Source organism: Aureobasidium subglaciale (genome assembly GCF_000721755.1).
Source record: "Aureobasidium subglaciale EXF-2481 unplaced genomic scaffold scaffold_21, whole genome shotgun sequence".
In the NCBI taxonomy this organism is placed as follows: domain Eukaryota; kingdom Fungi; phylum Ascomycota; class Dothideomycetes; order Dothideales; family Saccotheciaceae; genus Aureobasidium; species Aureobasidium subglaciale.
This window is the reverse complement of record NW_013566974.1, coordinates 290,607-301,599: the sequence shown is the minus strand read 5'-3', so window position 1 is coordinate 301,599 and position 10,993 is coordinate 290,607. Positions and strand designations below refer to the sequence as shown.

The window sequence follows — 10,993 nt, the reverse complement described above, 5'->3', positions numbered from 1 at the left end:
TTGGAGAACTTCCGGGTTTCCTTCCCGTTTGTTCCTGCATGACACCTGCTGACATGTACAAGCCACAATCCTCCGTCAATAGCGATCGGAGCTTACAATGCGAGCCTAAATATGCTGAATCAACGACTTCGTCGAAAGGGACTCACTTCGCGACAAGATCGCGTGTCGCGCGAATACACCGACCTCGAGTACGCCATTTTCTGCCGTCTCTACGAGCGAAACCTGGGGCTTGGGTTTGAGTTCCTGCTGCTCTCTAACTCTCAACCTGCCAAATTTACTTTTGCAGACCGCGTTCCCTGGTCACGACGCGGCAAGGAAGTTAATCTTCGATCGGGCTAGCATGATTTTGGACTGCACAAATTGCAAAAGACTGGCCCAGGCTTCGAGCTGAAAGATGTCATCTCCAAATGCTCGCTACGGGCCTCGCGGCCAGGGGTTGCCCAAACTCGGTGGAAGGTCTCGTTATGTTCTTCCTACGCGATCTAGCCTGCCTGCGAGAGCTTAAAACTCTGTCCAAGACAACTCGCTTTCTCGAGTCCGAGACATCTGTATGACGGGGCAACTTGCTTATCGGCGCCAACTTGCCGCTGCTTGGGCCTTTGTATGCATCATTTATATAGGACATCTAAGTAATAGAATTGACGTGACTTAGCTACAAAATCGACAAGTTCAGAAAGTCGGGGGCGGCGGGTTATCTATCATGACTTTCACACACGGGAATAGTAGCCAGCTTCGCCGTTGAGGTGCCGTAAAGCCTGATTCGCACATTCTGCAACAAGGCTTCATATTTGTACGTATTTCCCCTCAAAACACGGTCTTATTGCAAGGTGCTTTTTGTGACAAGGTCTAATAACTGCATTTCAATTTCAAGACCATCGCATACTAGAGTAAGAAGAGCGCGAGCGCGGAATAGCAGATGATGCTGTGGAAGCGCGAAGCTGGGCCTTGGCGTCACCTGGGGTCGCTGAGGACCACGGTTCGAGCCGGTGCTGAACACGAAACCCCTTTTGCCGTCGTTAGTGGTCACACCTTCCCCAACAGCATTGTGGGCGAACATCTTGCATGATACTCTGTCCAGTGCTTCTCCAGTACATGGAATATCTGAATTCCAGGCTTGTTGGTCAATACTGGCTCACTCCCCGAATAATCGGGAGCCATCGCTCAGACTCAAAGTGATACATCTCACAGTAGAAATCATCCCCAGCAATCAAATATAGTGTATCTGACACAGCTGTTGCATCTGCAGATTTCTCTCTCCCTCGATGTTATGTGTCCCTTACAATGTGAGGACTAGTGCCTTGATCTTCAAAAAGAAATCTTCAACAAGTCCAAACAACAATTCGCAAGTCATTTCTACCAGTGCAATGTTCCCTCAAGCGAAGACTCGATAGACAAAAAGAAAAATGGCATAAAGGAAAATGGCAAAAAAGAATAAAGCAAAAAGGGAAAAAAATAATTGGAGCTAGCGTGTTTCGATCCCGCTACCTCCCCCTGCTTTAATCCCTCTCTATGGTCTATAGGTGGAGGCACAGGAGACGCTCTTCCGATTGAGTTATAGCCCCTTGATTGGTGGAAGCGAGGTAACTGGGTCGTCTTACGACTGTAGCTACTGATTGTGCTGGACTTGCCACCTTGAGAGTTCAAGTGGATGAGATGGAATGCGTTATGAGAACGTGAATTTTTGGGAGGCTGTCATTGGTCCGAAAGTATAGGGTAGAGATAATCTTGATGAAAGAAGGGAGCGCCTCGTAGCGACTGAGCGTTGTGCCTCCAGCAATTCGACTATTGGCTACGTGCGGAAGAGTAACATGCTTTGTTTCAACGAAGGCTCAACAGCTACATCAGAGTGTAGATAGACAGCAAAAGACTGATCATTACATTGAAATGTGTCTTGATACTCTTTGTCTGAAGAAAGGTCGTACAAGGCTATCCATCTCCATGACGGCTGACATGAACAACCCAGACCTACTCGACGCCTTGACGTTCATAGCATACAACTTTTGTCTCTTCTCCTTTCCGACCTCCCTTCCTTCCTTTCATGACACAGTGCCGTTACTCGATGTGACCGACCTCCAGCGTCTCAACAGAATCTGTTCAGCGTCGTAGGGTGTCAGTGTGTTATGCTGCAAGAGTTTTGGTCAGCGGTGCTGGACAGAAAAGCGACAAGGCGGTGTATGCTTACCTCTCGTGACGGAAGGCATGCCACCATAAGCTGCTGATGGTGGGAGGTCGATCGAGGTTGATTGTACCATCAGACATTCACAAGAACTCCTGAACCTCGGGCATGCGGCCTTGGAAGTACTTCATGACACATTCGCTGCAGAGGGCGTTAGCTCCAATCGTCCCTAAAGGCAATCAGGGAGACTCACTCGAGAGGATCGTTGCGCTGGGGCTTGGGACCTTCGAGAACGGCGAGGGCGTGGTCACGCTGGACGTTGTTGTACTCGATGCTGTCGGGTCCAAAGAGCAGAGACACTGAGATCAATGTCAGCAAGATGGCTCTGGCACTCCATGCCAGCGTAAGGATGGGGGTCACTTAACACGCTGGTACTCCATAGCACGCTCGGTATACTCGTTATTCCAAGAGGGAGTGGTAGGGGCGTACTCGACGAAAGTCTCAGACAGGGGCTCGAACTCTTCCTTGTGCTCGTCACCAAAGGGTGAGACACAGGCAGTAGCAGGGTTGACTCGCTCGACCTGAGTGGGCGAGGTGGAAGTGCTGGAGAGACTCGAGGCAGTGTGGTCGTTTTCTTCGTCGTCGGCGTGGAGGGAGAAGCCCTCGGTAGCCAATGTGTGATCGACTCCATCGTTGAGGGAGAAGCCCTTGATAGCCAATACATGGGCGACCTTGTTCTTAGTGCCGTCGTTGATAGATGAGTTGGAAGTCCTGCGTGTGCCCATGGAGACAGAACAGAAGTTGGACAGAGTAGACGAGTCGGAAGACGAGCTCAGGCGCGAGCGAACGCGGGTAGTTCTGGCATCCTCGAACATAGTCAGTGATGTACTGGAGGAAATTGACACGTCGAACTTGGGGACAGGAATGGCGTAGATAGGGACGACAGAGTTGCTCTTCTCAAGAATGGTCTGGTTGACAAGGACGACGCGTGAAGGTGGAAGGTCGTCAAAGTGGTTTTCAGTGGCGGCGGGCTTGCAGCACTTGAACAGGTCGAAGAAGCGCATCGTGCTGGTTATGTTGGTGTTGTTGTTGGAATGGAGGTTGTGGTTCGTGAGACTGAAGATATTGCAGGGGCAGGTTTGGCGAGTAGTTGTATGATATGTTGGGGGAGGGGAAGAAGAAGAGGCAGTGCTATGTGTGTGGTTTAGGACGTGATGTTCGGCCTCTACGCGGGGCCGCCGCCAGTCCATCCATGAACTTCTATGTTAAAGCTCCGAGCTGCACGAGAGCTTTGACCCATTACGACATCTTTCGCAACCAGAACGTTCTACATGTACATTACGTGTAGGCCGGCCAGTCAACCACAGATCTGATGCTGAGCGGCGCATTTTTCCTCTACCAGAACTCCTGATGTACTCGATTGTGCCAACCAAGGGACTTCCCCTGCCACTCCGATCGTCGCATCCTTCCTCGAACACTTTAGTCTCAATACATCTACTGCGCCCGCCGGCTACTGGAGAAAGAACACACACACTCATCCAGCTAACGCCATCGTGGACCAAGAGAGGAGACGCAAAGAACATGCCATCATCCTTGCGTCCAGTCCAGTCCGAGCCGGCCTTTATCTTCACACGTCTCATTCTGTCGATTCAGCTTTTCACCGCAAGCTTTCAGCAACGACACTTTGTTCTCCCATACGCTGGGAATATACCCAAGAGACTGAGATGGTGTCCATCCTAGCCAACCACTAACCTTCCGGTCAAAGATACTCGAGGGTGCGTCCTTCAATGGTGCCTGGTATCCTGATTGAAGAGAGTTGTCGCAGAAACCTCGTCTTATATCTTGTCTGTCACCGAGTTGAGCGTAGACTAGCTGACATGACAGTAAATCCAGTCTCTCACCAGTCCCTTTATCTCACGCAGAGATAATCCTCACCCGGACTGATCTTCAGTGCCTGGTCAAACCAGCATCCGATACTTTGCAGCATACAGAGATACCGCCATGGTACTGCCCAGAATGCGACTCTCCATGTCAGAAACACTTGTCCGCCTCACGCAGCTCTTGGGTGCCTTCATCGTCGGCAACATCCAGGTGGTCTCATCATCAAGACATTTTAGCTCTATTCGTATCCCGCCTGCAGCTTGGTGACTTTATCTCCTTATCCAACAAGGGACCATCGCCTCAGGAGCGATGTCAAACCTGTCCACCCTCGAATAGTCATGGAAGCTTCCAATCATCAAATTGAAATGACGGCATGCTCAAATAGTCCAGGGAAGGAGGGACTCTACGAGCGATGCATCACATGGAGAATTGATCATTGCCATCGTTTGGATGACTGGAAGGCGGGATGCTCCGATTGGTTGGCAATCCAGGGTCGGGTAAGTTGTGTCTTTATGATTGGCAGGAAGAACAGTCTTCATGCACCATTTTTGAGTCCCTTGTTCTGGGGCTTTGTCTGAAAAAGGCTTCCTCCATAAATTTGATCGAGAGAATGATGTGATCGATCTACTCGTCTCCATCTTGGGTACTTACCGATTTTGACATAATGATCTGTAGTTAGAGGCACGACCCTGTCATATTTCCGTCACGCCATAAATGTGTCTTTTCCGTCTCGAAGCAAGTGGTGTTCTCAGGATTATGTTTTGAGATAATTGAATGAGTCAAAACAATAGAACAGATGAGAGCAGTCTGAGCCGCAAATAAAGTGTGGCGATGTGAGGTCCAGAAAGGTGTTTAGATCTAGAAGCCGTTGACTACCGAGGTAAAACCTTCTTCGACTCGAAGACGTCAACGCCCGCCCGCGCATTCGCGACGAAACAACCAACTGCAGTCCGCAAAACATACACACATCTTGATACTCGCTTTTTGGGATCGCTAAATCTGGCTCTACGTCTCCGCCAGTCTGTTTTGACCCAATTGATTCGACAAAGAGCAATCCTGAACAAAGCAATCATGACTGATCAGCCCACCGACGCCCGAGAGCGTCTTCGCCAAAACTTCCTCGATCACGACCCAAAGCAGCACCCCAATCGCTGGGAGCACCTTTGGCAGCAAGACGACCTGCCCTGGGACAAAGGCTTTGCTTCTCCGGCTTTGGCTGATGTTTTGGCTGATCGCAAGGATCTGCTCCCTGCCGCTAACTCGGGCCGCCGTCTCCGCGCTTTGGTGCCCGGATGCGGTAAAGGCTATGATGTGCTTTTGCTTGCCAGCTGGGGCTTTGACGCTGTTGGTGTGGAGGCTGCTGCCACGGCTGTCAAGGCTGCTAATGCTGAGTCAAAGGGTTGGGAGGAGAAGCCTGAGTATGCTGTCAAGGACGAAGCGAAGGGCCGCGGAAGTGCCAAGTTTGTTTTCGGCGACTTCTTCGAGAAGGACTGGGAGAAAGACGCAATTGGCGAGGATGGTTCCAAGGAAGGACAGTGGGATCTGATCTACGACTATACTGTAAGCACACCTCTTTGAAAGTGCTTGTGTTTGAGTACAGTCACTGACCGTGAGAAGTTCTTGTGTGCTTTGCCGCCAACACTGCGACCCAAGTGGGCTGCCCGTCAATCGTCTCTACTCTCACCGACTGGCCGTTTGATTTGTCTCGAGTTCCCAACTTACAAGCCTCCTTCGACTGGTGGTCCACCATGGGCTCTCCGCCCGGAGACCTACCTTGCTCACCTTACCCAGCCCGGCAAGGAGGTCGAGTACGACGGAGAAGGGCTTGCCATCTGGAATGAAAGTCAAGCCCCTGGAGCTGGAGCTCTGGAGAGGATTGCGCACTGGAAGCCTGAGAGAACTCACAAGATAGGCGAAGGTACCGATAACGTCAGTATCTGGAAAAGGAAGTAGACGAGAAGAGGACACAAACGCCGCCGAAGATGCCGAACTTCGAAGTAGATGAAACTCCTCATCTCTGCTCCGCTCTGCCACTGTTCACCCGTCCAAATTCCCGTTGCCTCGAGTTCTTTACTTGCAATCACACTACTTTGTCTTCTCATATTCAACGTTGAATCAGAGTCGTCGTACAGGCAAATTGATTCAGAAAGCTGCATGTGTTCTCATATCATCGCTATCAGGAGTCCGGGCCTCGATCGAGTTCTCGAGCTCTTGTAACTGACACAGCGGCGAGAGGACGCGGATGGTACCTGTGACCTGTTCTGAGAAGGCTTGAATTGTATGGTATCGGCAAATACTGTGTAGATAGTCTCTAGAGAGGTACAAGTTGTCCAAGCATCATAGACCCCGACTATTGGTCATAACAGTCTGCTTGCGGCCGCGAAGATGTGTTCCAGCCTTACTACATGATGTTGAGGCTCCGAGCTCCTGACAACACTTGCTTCAACAAGTGTGTTGTACTGCCACTGATTGTTCTGATCAGGCAATCGATAGATCAGACGAAATCGTTTGTCGTAGCCTAGACCGCGGGCTCTCGTGCCAGCATCTACTCCAGCCTCTGTCGTGTCAATTTCGACATCATCTACAAGAGTTTGGACTACGGGCTCTCGTACCAGCATTCACCTCGGCCTCTCTCGTGTCAAAGTCGACCTCCTCCTCTCTCACTTCTGACTTCCGACCGTGAATTTCGAACCCGCCAAATCGCACGTTACAGTCACGCGATTTTACACTCAATCAACGCCGTTTCTCGCGCCCGTACCACTACAGTCTTCGACGATGTGTCGACAGCGAGTCTTCGGGCACCCGATTCCTCAGCTTTGACTTGCCCGGCATTGAGCTTCCTGAACTCCTGTCCCCCGACACTGAGCCTCCCGGTGTCGAGCTGTGCCGCAGACTCGACGACCTCGTCTTGGTCTTCAGCGCATCAAACAGTTTCATCGATATCAAGGGCAGACACAAGCACCCGGGTCCCCACAGCTACAAGAACATGCCCGTTGTTGGTCACGACGACTTTCGCGGCATTCATCACGAAGCGCTCTTCAAGAAAAACCTTCTCACAACCCTCGACATTGGCTAGTGTCAACTGGAGCGCTGGGTCTTTATCCGCCTCCTCGCCAGAGACAGAGGTTCTCTGCGCGAAATCAAGCTCAAAGACGTCGCCCTCTTCAACAACTCAGTTTTACTCACAGCGGATGAGTTTTTGATGACCCTACGCTCTGCAATTCTTCACTTGGAGGTCTTGGAGTTTGTCACGTTGAGAAACGTCTTCAATTCGTGCCATGTCACTGGCGAGGGTGAACTTGCGTTCAGGCACGAGAGATGGATCGGCCGTAATCAAGTCTTGATGGCCCGGGCAAGACGTTTGGAGCTGTCTCTCCGCTCAGTCGATGGCTCTTGGGTTAGAAAGGCATACTTCGTAGAGGGTATCAGCATCTATGACGAGGAGGATCTCTCGGAGTGATGCGGTCGAGTAGCAGTGTAATAGTAGTATAGCCTCCATAGCCCCGAACCCCATCGCCCAGACACATCCGCTCGATAAATCATAGCTGTTGAAAGGCAGAATCGATTTGCCATCGTCCAACATGGTGTTTGAAACTGCAGTATTCATGGCCTCTCCGTCGAAGCCGTAGGCAGCTAACAATAGTACATGCGTTTTTACATCACGACTCGATACCGCCTGCGTCCATTGAGAGCCATTATCCATGAAGCCTTCACTTCTCTCGTCGCTCAACGAGCATTACACTGTGCATCACTTCATGAATTTCAAGCTCCCTTTACCTCTCCTTCCCTCCTTCAACAACCACAAACATGAGCACTACCGCTCCCAATTCCTCTGCTGCACCTGCCACCCTCGCTGGTATGGTTGCCCCTCAAGCGTCCCATGCTCGAACAGAGTCACCCCGTCGTGCCATTGACTGGCAGCAAGGTACGTACCTCACATCCGTGACTGCTTGTAGAGATCTTACTAACAAAGCTTCAGAACGCCTCGACCTCGGGCCAGAAACTCTCGCCCACCGGGCTCACACACTCGCAGCCCTCGCGGGCAGGAATCCATGGCTGGAACCTACCCCAGTAAGCTCGCCTCTGCATTCACGCAAGATCTTACAATACTGATACATGTATAGGAGCAGCTAGAGGAGTTTGCCTGTTGGCTGGTGGCTGAGGGGCACGGGGAACTCTTGTTCAGATAGGGGAGGGGGAGGGAGAAAGTGCGCTTTTCGCCTTCGGGCAAGACCTTCGGGTATGAATACATGACTTTATGAGCAAACCTGTCTTTGTGCAGAGAGGCGTCAGCCAGACAAACATTGCTATGTGGATCGTGAACAGTGAAGTGACCATTGTGTGCCCGGTCAAGCCCTCGATAGTGACCGCTTCGTGGGTTGGGAGGTCATATCTTCCATCGACTCTCGCTGTCGCTATGCGGCATGCATCTGCACCTGTCGAAAGGCAAAGTAATATTGGCGGACAGTCATCACATGTAGGACAGACGCCGAAGCCTATGATCTCGACGGACAGCTCACGATATATCAAAACATTTATGCCTTTCCACATCCATCAACTTATCCTGTAGACTCAAGATGAAGAAGCGACAGACACTGTAAGAAAGACTATGTATCAAGCGAAATGGCAAAAGCAAAAAAGAAAGCACAACTGCCAGGAATTGAACCTGGACTCTTCGCTCACTTGCTTCTCTATCCAAGATGTGCCTTATCCAATGAAGATCTTCTCGTTTAGAACAAGAGGCGATGCGCTACCATTGCGCCACAGTTGTCGATTTGATGTGAGGGGCTGGATATGGTTGGTTAGTAAGGGCTTATTCAAAGTGCATGGACCGTCCGGATGGAGCTAGCGAGCCAGGAGATGGGACGTCAACAAGAAATCATGGGCGCAGTTGACAAGAATTAGCATGTCTGGGCACCGTTTGCGATCGTGAGGTCCTTCTTAAAGATGCACAGAACATGGACGACTTACTACGAAGTCCAGATTGATGCATGTATCATATCTGATCGAAGGTCATCGTGGGTACAGCGCTTCGGCGATTCAATCAACCTTGCTTGGAATCTACATGTTCTGTCTGCTCATCTCCATCACGATGCCATGGGACCCATTGGTGAAGAGAGCCATACATCCAACATCTTGTCCGTAGCTACATCAAAGCGAGTCAACTATTCATGTCGTCTTCGTCGGACAGAGACGAGGGGTAGCTTTTGTGAGCTGTCCGGTGCATCTTCGTGAGCAACTATCCAGACAACGTACTTTAGGTGCAACCTCAGAGCTCAGTCACGTCACATCAGGGGATCATGTCTTATCGAGCGTGAACTTTCTTTTGACTTGGATGCAGCCCGAAGATATTGTCTCTCTGACTTCATCTGACGGATGTCCTCGTGTCTGAATAGATTTGTGCAAATTCGCGCTGCTTAGTCTTGCTGCAGAGGGAACAGGATCCGTAGTGACAATATTGGATGAATCATCTATCTTATCTAGGGCATGCATCGTTTATGACTGTCCTGAGACCCAGGCTTTTCCAGGGCTTGCAGCGACAAGCACGAGGAGAGAACTTCTTGCTGGATTTCAGCGGGCTTCCTTGATCTGACAAATGATTGCGTCTCTTGAACAGCTCATTATACTCTAAATCGTGTGGAAGGAGAGGCAAAGTGTGGATCTATGACACATGTTCGTGGAGGTGCGGAGATGCGAGATCAGGCGATTCACGTCGTCAGTTTATCTACAATACCTCACGGGACTATTCTACGTGATTTCACCACAAACAAACTCTCGTCTGCGCGTCAGCTTCTACGCACTTTGATCATCCTCCGACACAACTCTGCAACACCGATCAAGCGCAAACACTCTCTCACAACATCATCAACCTACCTTATCCATCACCATGTCTATTATCTTCCTCCGACCTATCTTCCTGATCGCTCTGATCATCAACTTGGCCCTCCTCGCCCTCACCATCTGGGGCGCTCTGACCATACACAACTCTGACATCTGGATTGTCTTCCTCATCGCTCTGATCCTCGGCATCGGCTATCAGATTGCCTACGGTAAGTCCTTGTTCCCTACTCTGATCGTCATTCGACTAACGAGACGACAGTCCACTTGTGTCGTAAGAAGGCGACCGACCCCGAACATCACAGCCGCATCTTCATCCACCTGCGCAACTTCTATGACCGTAACACGTCTTCCAAAACACAGACAGTAGCGACTCCAGCGATGGCATCGACAGTTCAAGCGTTCGCTTCATACAACGTCCTCGAACCAGTACTCCTGAGTCTAACGCTCCTACTCTCGTCGGTCATGACGTTCCCCCCCACTGCGGTACTGAAGCGGGCTATGCCTTCAGATATCCTGGCAAGACTGCTGCTACTGTTGCTCACCCTGAACCTGCTCACCCTCGCACCGAGCTTCGCTCTACTACTCCTGGCGTTCCCATCGTTCGTCTTGAGGGTCGCCGTGGCCGCGTTCTTCTACGCGCCACCAACACTATCACTTCCACAACCCCTTTGCCTACTGGCTCGGCTCAGCCTTGGGTCTTCCTGCACACTGTCAAGCAGGAAGCTCCCACTGCCCGCACTGAAGGTGTTCGTGGTCGCTTTGTTCTTCGCTCCGTCAAGCCTGCTGCTCCTGTCACCGAGGCTGACAAGTGACGCACTCACTTCCGTCTTCGCGCTGCCACCCCTTCGACAATCTGAGTTCAGGTTTGCAACCCCTCTGCTATCAAACACCATGACACCGCTGACAGGTACCAGTGACTGTGAAGCCATTGTCTTGCTACAACTGACATGACAAAGGAGAGAAACACTACTTGACGCATTACACGAGACACAATCAAGGGAGCGAACGCCATCGGGTCAGGACACTCTCATGGTGCAATCAGTGACCTTGGACTTGGGATGATGTGTTTCAAGGATATGGCTCTGCATTTGTCGGATCACGATAGATCGACAAGAGAAGCATGAAGCATAATGAATTCAGGGCAAACAAAGTGCA

The 10,993-nt window shown here is 50.9% G+C and overlaps 4 protein-coding genes across 4 annotated transcripts; 3 read left to right on the top strand and 1 right to left on the bottom strand.

The window, feature by feature from the left end:
• Nucleotides 1–1,890: 1,890 nt before the first annotated feature.
• On the bottom strand, nt 1,891–3,260 carry AUEXF2481DRAFT_42986 (uncharacterized protein). The gene is made up of 4 exons (XM_013485537.1): nt 2,542–3,260; nt 2,370–2,475; nt 2,183–2,317; nt 1,891–2,123 (listed from the first exon to the last, which is right to left on the bottom strand). The coding sequence occupies exons 1-3, from the start codon at nt 3,178–3,180 to the stop codon at nt 2,304–2,306; spliced, it is 759 nt and encodes a 252-aa protein (XP_013340991.1). The 5' UTR covers nt 3,181–3,260; the 3' UTR covers nt 1,891–2,123; nt 2,183–2,303.
• Nucleotides 3,261–4,945: 1,685 nt separating this feature from the next.
• On the top strand, nt 4,946–6,425 carry AUEXF2481DRAFT_100499 (uncharacterized protein). Its single transcript, XM_013485618.1, has 2 exons — nt 4,946–5,557; nt 5,615–6,425. Exons 1-2 carry the CDS (start codon nt 5,069–5,071, stop codon nt 5,948–5,950), a joined length of 825 nt encoding a protein of 274 aa, XP_013341072.1. The 5' UTR covers nt 4,946–5,068; the 3' UTR covers nt 5,951–6,425.
• A 1,379-nt stretch (nt 6,426–7,804) lies between these two features.
• On the top strand, nt 7,805–8,567 carry AUEXF2481DRAFT_32133 (uncharacterized protein; the record flags this gene model as incomplete). The annotated part of the gene is made up of 4 exons (XM_013485506.1): nt 7,805–7,922; nt 7,977–8,068; nt 8,184–8,237; nt 8,280–8,567. The coding sequence occupies 4 exons, from the start codon at nt 7,805–7,807 to the stop codon at nt 8,565–8,567; spliced, it is 552 nt and encodes a 183-aa protein (XP_013340960.1).
• Nucleotides 8,568–9,884: 1,317 nt separating this feature from the next.
• AUEXF2481DRAFT_32132 (uncharacterized protein) lies at nt 9,885–10,650 on the top strand (the record flags this gene model as incomplete). Its single annotated transcript, XM_013485505.1, has 3 exons — nt 9,885–10,047; nt 10,098–10,175; nt 10,199–10,650. 3 exons carry the CDS (start codon nt 9,885–9,887, stop codon nt 10,648–10,650), a joined length of 693 nt encoding a protein of 230 aa, XP_013340959.1.
• Nucleotides 10,651–10,993: the final 343 nt, after the last annotated feature.

Bases quoted from the DNA above. Each gene is read 5' to 3' on its own strand.
- AUEXF2481DRAFT_100499 (XM_013485618.1), top strand. From the start codon at position 5,069: ATGACTGATCAGCCCACCGACGCCCGAGAGCGTCTTCGCCAAAACTTC. The intron at 5,558-5,614 runs GTAAGCACACCT...GACCGTGAGAAG, and splicing joins ATCTGATCTACGACTATACT to TTCTTGTGTGCTTTGCCGCC.
- AUEXF2481DRAFT_42986 (XM_013485537.1), bottom strand. From the start codon at position 3,180: ATGCGCTTCTTCGACCTGTTCAAGTGCTGCAAGCCCGCCGCCACTGAA. The intron at 2,476-2,541 runs GTTAAGTGACCC...CATTGATCTCAG, and splicing joins GTGCTATGGAGTACCAGCGT to TGTCTCTGCTCTTTGGACCC.